The 15,562-nt window shown below is 34.1% G+C and overlaps 1 protein-coding gene across 4 annotated transcripts in view; it reads left to right on the top strand.

The window, feature by feature from the left end:
* Positions 1-15,562, top strand: part of CTNNA3 (catenin alpha 3) — a 1,797,955-nt gene that overhangs the window by 534,197 nt on the left and 1,248,196 nt on the right. For all 4 annotated transcript variants that reach the window (XM_045437558.1, XM_045437556.1, XM_045437557.1 and 1 more), the window contains one exon: positions 9,251-9,454. In XM_045437558.1, the coding sequence (XP_045293514.1) occupies positions 9,251-9,454 (204 nt within the window). The remainder of the gene's footprint in view (positions 1-9,250; positions 9,455-15,562) is intronic.

Raw genomic sequence — 15,562 nt, 5'->3', positions numbered from 1 at the left:
TAGCAATCTGATTTCTTTAGTGGTTATGGGTCTTTTAAATTTTTTTTTCTTCCTGTTTCAGTTTTGGTAGTGTATATGTTTCTAGGAATTTGTCCATTTCTTCCAGATTGCCCATTTTATTGGCATAGAATTGCTCATAATATTCTCTTATTATTGTTTTTATTTCTGTTGTGTTGGTTGTGATCTCTCCTCTTTCATTCTTGATTTTATTTATTTGGGTCCTTTCCTTTTTCTTCTTGATCAAACTGACTAGTGGTTTATCAATTTTGTTAATTCTTTCAAAGAACCAGCTTCTGGTTTCATTGATCTGTTCTGTTTTTTGTTTGTTTGTTTTTTTTTTTTGTTGTTGTTTTTTTTTGTTTGTTTTTTTGTTTTGATAGCATTGTTTTCTGCTCTAATCTTTATTATTTCCTGTCTTCTGCTGGTTTTGGGTTTTACTTGTTCTTTTTCCAGCTCCTTAAGGCATAAGGTTAGGTTGTGTATCTGAGATCTTTCTTCCTTCTTTAGGAAGGCCTGTTGCTATATACTTTCCTCTTATGACTGCCTTTGCTGCGTCCCAGAGGTTTTAGGTTGTGGTGTTATCATTTCCATTGACTTCCATATACTTTTTAATTTCCTCTTTAGCCCATTCATTCTTTGGTAGGATGTTCTTCAGTCTCCAAGTATTTTTTACCTTTCAAAATCTTTTCTTGTGGTTGATTTCCAGCTTCATAGCTTTGTGGTCTGAAAATATGCATGGTATGTTCTCGATCTTTTTGTACTTACTTAGGGCTGGTTTGTGTCCCAGTATATGGTCTGTTCTAGAGAACGTTCCATGTGCACTGGAGAAGAATGTATATTCTGCTGCTTTAGGATGAAATGTTCTGAATATATCTGTTAAGTCCATCTGGTCCAATGTGTCATTCAAAGCCATTGTTTCCTTGTTGATTTTTTGATTAGATGTTCTGTCCATTGCTGTGAGTGGGGTGTTGAAGTCTCCTACCATTATGGTATTACTACTATTATGGTATTACTATCTCCTACTATTATTGTATTAGTATTGATTATGGTATGGTATTACTGTTCTCTATGTTTATGATTAATTTTATCTTTGGGTGCTCTCACATTTGGCGCATAAATGTTTACAATTGTTAGGTCTTCTTGGTGGATAGATCCCTTGATTATGATATAATGCCCTTCTGCATCTCTTGATACAGTCTTTGTTTTAAAGTCTAGATTGTCTGATATAAGTATGGCTACTCCAGCTTTCTTTTGTTGACCATTAGCATGAAAGATGGTTCTCCGTCCCCTTAATTTCAATCTGAAGGTGTCTTGAGGTCTAAAGTGGGTCTCTTGTAAACAGCATATAGATGGATTTTGTTTTCTTATCCATTCTGTCACCCTATGTCTTTTGATTGAAGTATTGATTCCATTGACATTTAGAGTGAGTACTGAAAGATATGAATTTATTGCCATTATGTTTCTTGTAGAGTTGGAGTTTCTGGTGGTGTTCTCTGGCCCTTTCCAATCTTTGTTGCTTTTGAGATATATATATGTATATATTTTCATCTTTTCTCTCTCAGAAGGTCCCCCTTAAAATTTCTTGCAGGGCTGGTTTAGTGGTCACAAACTCCTTTAATTTTTGTTTGTCTGGGTAACTTTTTATCTCTCCTTCTATTTTGAATGACAGCCTTGCTGGATAAAGAATTCTTGGCTGCATATTTTTCTCATTCAGCACACTGAATATATCTTGCCACTCCTTTCTGGCCTGCCAAGTTTCTGTGGATAGGTTTGCTGCAAACCTGATCTGTCTTCCCTTGTAGGTTAGGGACTTTTTTTCCATTGCTGCTTTCATGATTCTCTCCTTACCTGAGTATGTTGTGAATTTGACTATGATATGCCTTGTTGATGGTTGGTTTTTGTTGAATCTAATGGGGGTCCTCTGTGCTTCCTGGACTTTGATGTCTGTGTCTTTCCCCAGGTTAGGACATTTTTCAGCTATGATTTGCTCACATAACCCTTCTACCCCTATTTCTGTCTCTTCCTCTTCTGGGACCCCTATGATTCTGATGTTCCTTTTTTTTTTTTTTTTAATTTTTTTTTTCAATGTTTTTTATTTTTGGGGCAGAGAGAGACAGAGCATGAACAGGGGAGGGGCAGAGAGAGAGGGAGACACAGAATCGGAAACAAGGCTCCAGGCTCTGCGCGGTCAGCACAGAGCCCAACGCGGGGCTCGAACTCACGGACCGCGAGATCGTGACCTGGCTGAAGTCGGACGCTTAACCGACTGCGCCACCCAGGCGCCCCTGATGTTCCTTTTTAATGAGTCACTGAATTCTCTAATTCTTAAATTGTGCTCTTTTGCCTTAATCTCCCTCTTTTTTTGTGCTTCATTATTCTCTATAAGTTTGTCCTCTGTATTGCTGATTCTCTGTTCTGCCTCATCCATTCTTGCCACCATGGCATCCATCCATGATTGCAGCTCAGAGCATTTTTAATTTCATCCTGACTAGCTCTTACTTCTTTTATCTCTGTAGAAAGGGATTCTAATCTGTTTTTGACTCCAGCTAGTATTCTTATTATCGTGATTCTAAATTCTGGTTCAGACATCTTGCTTATATTTGTGTTGGTCAAATCCCTGGCTGTCGTTTCCTTGTGCTCTTTATTTTGGGGTGAATTCCTTTGTTTTGTCATTTTGAACAGAGAAATGGAACTAATGAGGTAGAAAAATTAAAATTAAAAAATATATTAAAATTAAAAAATATTAAAATTTAAAAAATATTAAAATTAAAAAATTAAAACACATACACACACAAATTGAATAAATGGTGCTAGATCCTAGGTGTGTTTTGGTCTGGGTGTTGAAAGTGGTTTGACAGATTAGAGGAAAAAAAGGGGGGAAAAAGGAAATCATTTGAGATTTTTAAAAAATGAGTACACTGAAGTAGACTAAAATAAGATTATGGGAGTAAAATAGAATTTGAAAAAATTTACACAAAAGTAAAGTATATAGTAGGAAAAAATTAAAAATATTTTAATCAAAATTAAAAATAAAAATGATTTTTTTCTTTTTCTGCATCCAAGAAAAAGAAACAAAAAGAAAAAAGGAAAAAAGTTCATTTGAAAATTTGACAAAGTGAATACACTGTAGTAGACTAAAATAAAATGATGGAACTCAAGTAGAATTTGAAAAAAGTTACATAAAAGCAAATAATATAGTAAAAAAATTAAATAAAACTATTTTTAATAAAAATTGAAAGTAAAAATATAGGTTTTCTCTTTCTGCATTCAAGAAAAAGAAAATAAATTAAAGAGAAAAAAGAAAAGGTCGTTTGAAAATTTGAAAAAGTGAATACACTGAAGTAGACTAAAATAATCATTTTCATGGAATATCCTTTTACAACATTTCACTTTCAGCCTATCTGTGACCTAAAAGCTAATGTAAGCATATATGCCCATATAGTTGTTTTTTATGCAGCATTTAGTTGTTTTTTTTAATTTAGTATCTATTTAGCCACTATTTGTCTTTTTATTATAGAATTTAATTCACTTAAGATTAAAGTAATTATTGTTAGGAAAGGACTTAGTATTGCCTATTTTTTTTTTCTATTTTGCAGTTCCTTTGTTTCTTCTCTTGTAATTTGGTGGTTTGTTTTTTGTAGTAGTATCTTTATGTTTTGTGTATCCACTACAGGATTATTTTTTATGGTTACCATGAGACTTACATAACACATTTTATAGTAATAACAGTTTATTTTAAACTGACAAAAACTTTGATTACTTATAAATACCGTATACTTTCATTCTTCCTCACATTTTTTTTGTTATTCATGTTACACATTACATCCTTTTATGTTGTGTGTTCATTAGCAAATTTTTGTAGCTGTAGTTATTCTTAATAGTTTTTTTTTTAACCCTTATACTAGAGTTATAAGTGATTTATCCACCTTCATTAAAATTTTAGAGTATTCTGGATTTAATTATATATTTATCTTAATCAGTGAGTTTTATACTTTTGTGTGTTTTCATGTCACTAATTAGCATCCTTTGTTTCAATTTGAACTCTCTTTAACATCTCTTATGGGCCTACTTGTGATGAACTTCTTCAGCTTTTGTTAGTCCAGAAATGTGTTTTTTCTTCTTCATTTCTGAATAACATCTTTGCCAGTTATGATATTTGTGGTCATCACCTTTTTCTGTCAGCCCTTTAAATATGCCATTTCATTTTCTCCTGGCCAGCAAGATTTCTGCTGAGAAATGTTATGGTAGTTTTAAGGGGGCTCCTTTACATTAGGTAGGTCACTTTTCTCTTGCTGCTTTCAAAATTCTCTTTTGTCTTTGACTTTTGACAATTTCATTGTAATATGTCTCTTTGAAGATCTCTTTATGCTTAATCAATTTGGTCGGGGTTCTTTGTGCTTCATGGATCTGGATGTTTATTTCCCTCCCCAGTTTGTGAAAAGTTTTTGTCATTATATCTTTAAATAAGATTTCTGAAACTTTCTCTTCTCTGCTCCTTCTGGGAATCCCATAATGTGTATATTGATTTTTGTTTTTTGGTTGGTATTCCATAAGACTTATAAGCTTTCTTCACTCTTTTAAATATTTTTTTTCTTTTTATTCCTATGACTAGGTAATTTCAAATGATTTGTCCTTGAATTCATTGATCCTTTCTTCTGTATGCTGTAGTCTGCTCTTACAGACTACAGCAGGTTACAGACTGTAACCCTTTTTGTAGATTTACAGTTCAGTCATGTATTCAGCTCCAGGGTTTCTGTTAGGTTATTTTTTATGATTTCTGTCTTTTGGTCAAACTTGCCATTTTGTTCGTATTTTTTTCCTGATTTCATTGAGTTGTCTACTTGTGTTCTCTCTTATCTTGGTGAGATTTTAAAGATGATTATTTTGAATTATTTTTTAGGCAATTAGTAAATCTTCATTTCTTTGGGATCAACTATTGGAGTTTTATTTTGTTCCTTTGGTAATATCACATTTCCTTGATTTTTCATGTTCCTTGAAACCTTTCATTCTGTCTTCACATTTGAAGAAGGAGTAACTTCTTTACTACTGGCTTCAGGAAAGAAAAAGCTTCACCAGTCATCCAGGCCAGAGATACTGGAGTCTCCAGACTCTTTCTATGTATGCACTTGCTTTATTCCTCCTTATTCTCCTGGGGGAGAAGTCTTAGATTGTGTGCCTTATCTTGATTTTGCAAAGCCAGGCCGGGTGCTGAGATCTTCCTATTTATCTCCCCTAGGGCATTTCCCTGAAGTTTTCAAGGTTATACACCTTCTCCTAATCCAGCAGATCCAGCTGGATGCTGATATTTATGTGCTGTGTGTAGGAGCTTACATGCATTGTCTGCAGGGGAGCATGGAGTGTTGGCCACAGGACAGGAAGAGGTGCAGGGAATGCTGGTGGTAAATTCTGGCTAGTTATAGGATCTGTAGGTAGAGATCCTGTTGGATTTGTGGGAAAGGTTCTTATTAGAGTCCCAGTCCAGTTAGTAGGATCTGCCACTTGCTGAAATCCGTGTATTGGTTGCTTTGTGCTCTTGCCTTTTTTTCTCTGCTCTTAGCTATTCCTAGATTATTCAGCTTTCCCAATTCTTTCAATGTTCTGATATGGAAAGATGAATTTGCGTCTCTTGGACAGCTTTGTCCCAAGTTTGGGGAAGCTGAGGGCTCACTTTTTCCAGTGAGAGAAATCGCAGGTGAAGGCAGTCTCTCTTGGCCCTGAGCTGTCCTACCTTGACATGGTTAAAGTGAAAGTGTTTTTTTTTTTTTTCATCCTCTTCAATGCTTGAGTTTTTGCTCCATGGGGGTGCTAGAACCTCTCAGCTGTATGCTGAGGCTTTGATAAATGTATTCTAGTTCATGGGTCATTGTTAAAATCAGTTTCTATGGGGATGTGAGATATAGAATCTATTTCATCATCTTACTGATGTTCAGGAGAGAATTTTTATTTCAGTCGGTCTCAAATATCCATTCTGCTTTGTAGAACATTCAAGTTATATTAAAAAAAACTCATCTTTTTATTGATTTGATGACAAGGTTAGTGAAAATTTTTATGGGATGTAAATAGGAGGACAGTAGTTAAGCAGAATCAAGAGGCCTGCATGTGGGTAGTAGATAGAGCAGCAAGCAATGGTTTGAGTTTGGATGAGATCAAAGAATCCGGCTTTAAAGGTCAGGCAGGTAAAAATCCAAATGTAGGATAGTTTGAGGAATGGTCTTGTATAGAGGAACTAGAGTGAACTTAATCCTGTAAGAAGGGATGTTTTCCGACGTGAAATCATAGCCATCTAAGTTTGTGTTTCTTCTAGCAATAATTACAGGTAAACGCATTTGAAATTTAATCAATTTTACCTATCATTATAAGCTGGAGAGACATGTTTACTGTTTCTAACACATCTTCTAATGGCATTTGATCAAGCAAAGAGCAATTCTGTTGTCCTCAGTGTCTTTTCTTAATGACAATATCACACTGGAAGGACATTTTCAAGAAGGTTTTAATTGATTTAATAATTGTTATGAAACATTGAAATAGGATGTTTGTATTAAAATAGTGAGCCAGATAGTATCCAAAATCTATAAAGAGCTCACCAAACTCCACACCTGAAAAACAAATAATCCAGTGAAGAAATGGGCAGAAACATGAATAGACACTTCTCTAAAGAAGACATCCAGATGGCCAACAGGCACATGAAAAGATGCTCCATGTCGCTCCTCATCAGGGAAATACAAATCAAAACCACACTCAGATACCACCTCATGCCAGTCAGAGTGGCTAAAATGAACAAATTTAGAGACTATAGATGCTGGAGAGGATGTGGAGAAACGGGAACCCTTTGGCACTGTTGGTGGGAATGCAAACTGGTGCAGCCTCTCTGGAAAACAGTGTGGAGGTTCCTCAAAAAATTAAAAATAGATCTACCCTATGACCCAGTAATAGCACTACTAGGAATTTACCCAAGGGATACAGGAGTGCTGATGCATAGGGGCACTTGTACCCCAATGTTTATAGCAGCACTTTCAACAATAGCCAAATGATGGAAAGAGCCTAAATGTCCACCAACTGATGAATGGATAAAGAAATTGTGGTTTATATACACAATGAAATACTACTTGACAGTGAGAAAGAATGAAATATGGCCTTTTGTAGCAACGTGGATGGAACTGGAGAGTGTTATGCTAAGTGACATAAGTCACACAGAGAAAGACAGATACCATATGGTTTCACTCTTATGTGGATCCTGAGAAACTTAACAGAAGGCCATGGGGGAGGGGAAGGAAAAAAAAAGTTAGAGAGGGAGGGAGCCAAAACATAAGAGACTCTTAATAACTGAGAACAAGCTGAGGGTTGATGGGGGGGGTGGGAGGGAGGGGAGGGTGGGTGATGGGTATTGAGGAGGGCACCTGTTGGGATGAGCACTGGGTGTTGTATGGAAACCAATTTGACAATAAATTTCATATTAAAAAAAATAAAACAGTGAGCCAAAGAAAGACATGGCAAAATTTGCAAATGAAATAAGGAGGTAGATTTAGATGTAAATGAATCCTTGACATATGGCCAAGCCTATGGTGAGGTTATTTCAATTATATGCGTGGATAAAGAAAATGTTAAATTTGGTATTTGTAAAATTAATTTCCTTTCAATTTTTTTTCATTTTTTGTCCATCTGAAAGAGAAAAATGGAGAGACTCAGTAACACAATAGAAAAATAGGAATGGAATAGAATCATGAAAGGAAGAATTCTTCTGAATAATTTTAAGACATTTAACCAGTTTTATAAAAGATATGTTGTAGTTGTATTTTATATTATATAATATGTGAACATTATAGAGTGAATTATATACAACAAGTCTACGAGACAGACACAATCTCGAGTTACAAATGAAGGGCATACATGGGGTATCCAAAATGTGAATCATCAAGAAAAGCAATACTGTGCAAACACTGGTGACTACTAATTTTTCTTTCTTTCTAATTGTTTTGAAATGTTTCCTTTTCTGTTATAATTTTCTCTTCCTAGCTTGGCCCTAGCTTTGTAGTTTTAAAAGTTTTATCCTACATTATATCCCAATGATTCATCATAACGTAATATAGGACAAGGATCAATGTAAGATTACATACACATAATATGCATACACCTGTGTGTGTGTGTGTGTGTATGTTTACATAATGTAAGATTAGACCCTCTGACCATTGGGTGTGTTTGTGTATGTGTGTATGTATACTCACATGTGCATGCACATCTTGAAGATCATTGTATGATTTCATTTTATGTTAAGGGTTCTTCAGAGAGCTTTTATTTGATATTAGTTCTTTCTCCAATTATCACATTATGCTTAAACCTTGGAAAGGATTCCCCTCTTGATATATTTTAATAAAAGAACCTTTAGAAACACATACCCTCCATCTTTTCTTCATAGGCTGTAGATTATCTTGGCTTCTATTGCCTGAAGACTTATATCTAATGGAAACATTAAAAATACCATGTCAGGTTCCAGTAGTGGGAAATAGCTGGAAGTTATAATAGATCAAATGGAAGAGAGAGTTTTACTTTTAAATTAATAATTAAATTCAGAATTCTCTTTGATATGTTAGTGTTGAGGCTAATTAGAGTATATGATTTACAGTGAGGCATGATGAAAATAATATTGAATATTGAATATTATACAACTTGGATATTAATCTGAACTTCACTGTTTATTTGCCTAATGATCTTGAGTAAGATAGCTTCAGCCTGACTTCTCACAAGTTTAAGTGTGTGGTTACCAGTATCTTTACTGCCCAACTCTTTATAGTGTTGTCAGGATGAGATGATATATGTTAAAATATTATGTAAGCAATGAAGTTCAATATTAAGGTGACTACTGTAAATAATAGTTAATATGTGCCATGCACTATATTAAGTCTTGTCATAATTTTTACAACAGTTTTATGAGACAAGCAACATTAATATTCTAGTTTTACAGATCAGAAAGGTGAGGTTTGGAGTGTGAAGGACACATGATTGGGTTCACACTATAGGTCAGTGGGAAAGGCAAGATTTGGATACTGGTCTGTCTGACATTAGACTTGATTTTAATAATTGCACAATTTTTGTCACTCACTTGAATAATAATTGCTACATAGAGTTATGCATGGAAGTAAAATTCTCTTTATTATCACATCTGAATTCTAAATGAAAAAATGAAATAATATTTATTTTTCTTAAAAACAGAATGCCATAGAGTTCTAATCATCCAAATGTGTTCTTCCTTTAGAATTTAATTATCTTGGATCCACTCACAGTGACTGAGGAAGAAATAAGACCATCACTAGAAAAACGTCTTGAAGCCATTATCAGTGGGGCTGCACTGTTGGCTGACTCTTCCTGCACAAGAGATTTCCATCGGGAACGGATTATCGCAGAATGCAATGCCATTCGTCAGGCTCTCCAGGACCTGCTTTCAGAGTACATGAACAATGTAAGTAACTGGTTTTCCACCAACCCTTTACAATGGGTATGTACTGAGGTTCTTTCTGTGTACAAATGTAATAATTTACAAATGAGTACATGATTTTACATGGTTTGGCTTTCTGAATGGGTTCTACTCACAGAGTACAGCTTTGAAATAGGAATTTCCAGGGATGAGATCCAACAATATATAATTGTTTTGTTTGAGGAAGTATTTAAATATTAGTTGAAGAAGAGAGTCAGGATTAGAGAAAAGAAACTGGAGTTGCACATCAATAAAAGGAAGATGAAAAAATGGGAAGGTTGTTCAGGATTACATTGGTGAATAACAAAATTGGAATTTAGATAGTATTAGATAAAGTGAATGTTGCAGGAATCAGGGTTCAGTTTTGAAGGTGTAGAGTGCCTGTAGTTTGTCACTTTGGCTCCTAATCTTTTTCACAAATGATATACTTGCATAATTTTTTGCAGTTTGACCTACCTCTTAGGAATATTATAAATGTTGTCTAAATTTAGACAAATGCAGAAGTATTTGTTTCAAGATCCTTTTGGTTTCATTTCATATATATTCATATGTGATTTATTCAGTTCATATGTATTTTTCTACATCCATCTATGGAGTACATATGCCAGTTTTTACACTCAAATTATTGCTGTTTTTAAAATGAACAAGAAAGCATTGAAGACATTGTCAACCATATATTGATCATGAATCCCCCTTAAGTAATAGAGCTAAATAAAATGAAGGATTTATAATATATATATATATAATATATATATAATATTTTGTTCATATTCTTTATAAATGGAATAGTTCAAGAATTATGAGAGTACATTTTGAAAATTATTAGTTACAAATCATATGACTTTGGGGTATGAAGTTGAAGATTTAGGATTGTTCAGTATAAGTAATTTATGTGAATAATTGAAATGTGCTAAAATTAGTTAATGAGTTTTAAGGCTCCTTCTGCGCATTTGATGTATCTTCATATCTTAATATTTGATAACTTTGGCTCCTGACCAAAAGTCTCTTGCCTGTCAAGAGATCAAAGTTGTAAAGCAGACTTTGTTAATAAGAACATGTTAGTAATGTCATGTCCTGCTTCTGAAGCTAGAATGTCTTCAATTTTGGCATATAATATCTCTTTTTTAAATTTCTAGTATTTTAAAAAAAATTTTATGGAAAATTACGACAAAGCATAAGAAATAGAAAATTATATAAGAAAAGCATGAACCCAGAAAGCATATAATACATTTTTAATTAAAGATTTTTTTCTAATGTTTGTTTACTTTTTAGAGAGAGAGAGAGAGAGAGACAGAGTGTGAGCAGGGGAAGAACAGAGAGAGGGAGACATAGAATCTGAAGCCGGCTCCAGGCTCTGAGCTGTCAGTACAAAGCCCGATGCAGGGCTCAAACTCATGGACAGCGAGATCATGACCTGAGCTGAAGTCAGATGGTTAATTTACTGAGCCACTCAGGCATCCCTAGTTAAAGAGTTTTTAAGGGAATTTAGCAATTATAAGAAACTCAAAAGATAGTATTGTATCGGATTTCCTTCTCCCATGATCTATAAACCATTAAAATTATTCTATTTATACATACAAATAAAATTGCATATAAGTTTATTTTAATCTATAAAGTATAAAATTATAGATAAATTAACTTTTCAGATATAAAGTTGTTTTATTCTTTTAGATGCCAAAGCAAACAGATACGCATGCACAGTCACCCACATACATAGTTGGGGATGGCAACATAATCGTAGAGCTTGATGCAAAATGAAAATGCAAGTACCCTTGTTTAAAATCAGGGAAAAAGCTTTTTTTCCCCTCATAGTCTTGATGGACCTGAGAAGGTGATTTTTACTTGCTATTTAATGTTAGGTTCTCTGTTACATAGTACTTGTGAGACCCTCACAGGTGTCTCTAGCCCTGCCCCATGACCATGACCCACTTTGCCTTGTGCTAAGGCCCCCACTGGGAGTAGAGGGTGGCAGTAATTGTTGGGTGGGAGAGCAGGTGGCTAAGGACTTGTGCCCGAAAGGCAGAACTGCTTGTGAGTCTAGGGCATATACTCCATCACTAATATACACAAATCCCAAGGTAAAATTATTAAACATTTCAAGACTGTGGTAGCAAAGCATTAAAGGCCAAGCATGGGGTTCCTTTCTGAGTATGGGGCCCTGAGTACTGTCACAGGCCCCTGAAACTGGTCCTGTACATCATAAATACATACCACATAAGTGATTTTATGGCTCTCTTCAACTTTGGGTTAAAAACTATTTGAGTTAAAAGCTATTTATACCAAAGGTGAAGTGATGAGAGCATTTTGCCCTGGGTATAATCATTAAGAAGGTGCATTGTCTCTAGATATTTGTAAACAATAATAAAACGAACTGAAAGTTGGTCTGGTTTTTGCTATCACCAAACTCTAGCAATTCTAAATGTTAAGTGATAAAGTGTTTTTCTCAAAATTCTTTTGTTTTTTTTTGAGTTCTAAACAATACTGTGGTTATAATTGACTTTTAATGATATGTATGAATGATTCAAATTGCACATCTTATGATTATCCTTTAATAACCATGACATTCCTTAGGCATTTAAACAGCAGATTCAAAAGAAACAGTGATGACACAATGATTATAAAGAAAAAGAACTAGAAATAGAATCACTTCAATTCTGATATTTATGTTATCACTCAGAATTTTTATTTAAATTTAAAATTATAACAATAAAACAGAATTGCTAGGAGTAATATTTGTATTAGATAAATGCAAATTTCATGCATGTGAAATCCTTTATTGAATTTGAGCACTAACTGAAATTTGTTCTTATTTTAAAATTTGTCAATTACTTTAAAGTTAAAGAACAAATCAGAAAAATAATGATTATTACTGAAAAGTAATTTTGTCATGTAGAGGAAACAGGTGTTTAAATATTTACTTCAGGTATAAAATATGTTAAGTGAGTCACTGAAAAAAAAATATATATATATTTCTTACTGCTCTTTTTCTTAACAAGGGTTTACTCTGATAGTTTCAAGGCCCATTTCTCAAGAACACATAACCTATTTATTTATGTTACTAATATCCTTCTCTTCGGTATGTTGGTTTTAAGACAAGGTAAGTTCTATGTTAGAAGAATGAAGTGGAAAGGAACTTTTTCATTTATAATATGCAAATAATTAAGATCAGAGGTAAGTACCTTTTAAAAAATCATGTCCAGAAAATTATCTTAATTTTTTTTAAAAGTAGACTTAGAAAAATTTTTTATTTAATTGATTAGATCATACTACTCTTTATGCTTGACGAAGGCTGTTTTTTTCTTCCTTCCTCCTTCCTCCATGTTTCCTCTTCTCCTCTTCTGGCAAAAGAGAGTAAACACCCCTGAAATTCATTTCCCTCTTGGCACTTCCCATTTTTAGCTCTCATCTCTGTTGGCATTCCTGTGTTTATTTGTGTGCCTTTCCTGGACAGGAGCTCCAAAACAGTGAGGACTCTCTCCCTGGCCCTTAGCACAGAGACGTTCAGGTAGCAGGTGCTCAGTGATTATCATTTGGTTACAGGTATATTGAATTTAGTACTTGCTTCTTCTCAGTTTTTAAAATTAAAATGGACAATGTGCCTAAAGCAGTTAATTTATATTTATTTAATATATTAAATAATAACCGTGGAGAAAATATGGGGAGGATTAATGGTAAGAATAGAAACCTGGGAAAGGAAGAAGGGCACAGAGGTGAGAAATCTGTTCTTTGGGTGATCTTAGTATATTTGTATATTCCTTTCTCTTAGGATATAATGTTAAATACTTGTTGAGGAGGGCATTTTTTTTTTCAGGGAATGAAAGACTTATTACGTGTGGGTAATATCTGGCGATCTGCCCTAATGTTGGTGTAGAAGTCAGAGCAGGAGGAGCTAAATTTATGAAGTGGTGGTCTACATGATCAGAAACCCATTTATATGCACAGTATATTAACTTTCGATTGCAGGTAAAACCCACTAATAATAAAAAAATATGAATTTGTAGTATTATGAAAAAGTACTGCACAAGCAGTGTAATAGTTTCTTTTCATATGAAAGTACAGAATTTTAGGCCTAATGCTAGTATCTGACCTAGCCAATTAATATTTGAATTAAACACTACGAACCAATCTGGAAAAACTGTGGGGTATATTATCAGAACACGTTTCTAGGTTTATTTTTATTCCAAGTTTATATCAGAAATGACGCTTCTTTATAACTGTTTCATCTGCTTTAACGAAAGGGAATGCACTTTCCTGGTATTAGCTGAACTCAAACCTTTCTCAGAATTTGCTTAAAAGATTTTAGATGGCTCTTATACTTAAGTCCTCAACTTTCCAGTTTAAGGAATGTTGTGTCTCATTTGGTGGGCCTGGTTTGCTTTTCAGATTAGTTAGGAGCTTTTCTATTGGGCTGTTGATAAAAAAAAATGCTTGGTAATTATTGAGACACAATAAAGATAACCGTAAAAATTTAAAGCAAGATGAACACTCATAACCTGTGCATCTTTTATATGAATGTAACTTCAAGGTTTCAAATTTTGTTAGTCTGTTGGGTACAGAGAAGTTCAGCAGTGGGAAACGAATGTAGCTTATGTTTTCTCAGGCGCAATCCGCATGATCAGTATGAATCTAGGTGACTTTACTTTCTTAAACAGATCAGTAAGTCTTGATCATTTGTTTTTTTGACTGAAGCTCATGTTTAGTAAGTTCAATGTCTTGTCACATTAATAAGAAATTAGTAGGTAATGAAACCACATGGATCTATAACAGGTAAAACAGTTGACCACTTAACACTTTAGTGATTATATATGATTGTTCTAATGTTTTCCATAATATATGGAAATAATTATTTTACATCCATAGGTCAAAAGTCGGACATAAGTTTCACTGGGCCAAAAAAGGAAGTGTTAGAGTGCTCCAATCTTTTCTGGAGAATCCATTTCTTTGCCTTTTCCAGCTTCTAGAGGCCATCCATAGTCCTTGGTTCACAGCCTCTTTGTCTATCTTCACAGCCAGCAATGTCACATTTCCCTGACCCTGTTTCTGTCCTCACATCTACTTCTCTGACCACATCCAGGATATGTTCTCCACTTTTTAGGATTCATGTGATTAGATAGGGCCCACTCAGATTATCCAGGAGAGTCATCCCATCTCATGGCTCTTAACCTTAATTACATTTACCAGGTTCCTTTTGCCATGTAAGATACCATGCTCACAGGTTCTGGGAATTAGGGTGTGAGCATCTTTGGGAAGCCCATGATATACACTAATACCAGTCTTCCTTAGTCTCTTTTGTGGAATCATCATCACTCCTTACATTTTAAATCTGTTGTGGTTAGTATCTCTTACTTTAAGCTTTATGCAGGTAGATCACATATCTATTTTATTTACTATTTTATCTCTAGCCCAAGATATAATACTTGGCATTTAGAAAAAGCTAAATTGTAGTTTTTAATGAAAGAATGAATGAAATTATTGCATATTATATATTCCCTATAATGGAGAAACTTCTTCTCTGGCATTCAATGAAATGAGTTTTGAGCGTCTACTAAATTTATATGATGAACTGCCTGTTATAAAAGACCTTATTTTGCAAAGTATAGGTCTCTTCTAAAAATCAGTGTGAATATTCAGAAACAAAATTTTCTCATCACAGTCTCTTCATTTGTATGCACATCTAGATATATTCCACAAGATTTTTACTAATTAAAAAATATACTCCAGAGAACATTTAGAATTGGATAAAGTTTAACTTCTGTTCTTTTAAAACTTAGAAGTAAAAAAAAAATGTCTATTTTTCTAAGACATTTCTGCTGTTTTTGTTATACCTTCAGGATTGGTTAGGTCTAGTCTGTCTTCTCTGATGTACAGCATAATTAAGGAATTCTTCATGTGGATGGGGCAGAGTGAGGAGGCTCTAAAGAAGGGAGGGTCTTAGAGAGAAGTTTTTTTTAATGGTGGTCTTTCTATAGTTGGTGAAAACAAAGTTGGAGGTGAGTTGTCATCATGATTTAGTTCTAAGAATCATCAGACATGGATATTTCCCCCAGGGTGGATTGAAATCATGTTGATATTGTTAAGTTTGGACATATTACT

The sequence above is a fragment of the Leopardus geoffroyi genome, chromosome D2 (assembly GCF_018350155.1).
Source record: "Leopardus geoffroyi isolate Oge1 chromosome D2, O.geoffroyi_Oge1_pat1.0, whole genome shotgun sequence".
Taxonomy (NCBI): domain Eukaryota; kingdom Metazoa; phylum Chordata; class Mammalia; order Carnivora; family Felidae; genus Leopardus; species Leopardus geoffroyi.
The sequence above is the reverse complement of the archived record's forward strand: the minus strand, read 5'-3'. Positions and strand labels throughout refer to the sequence as shown.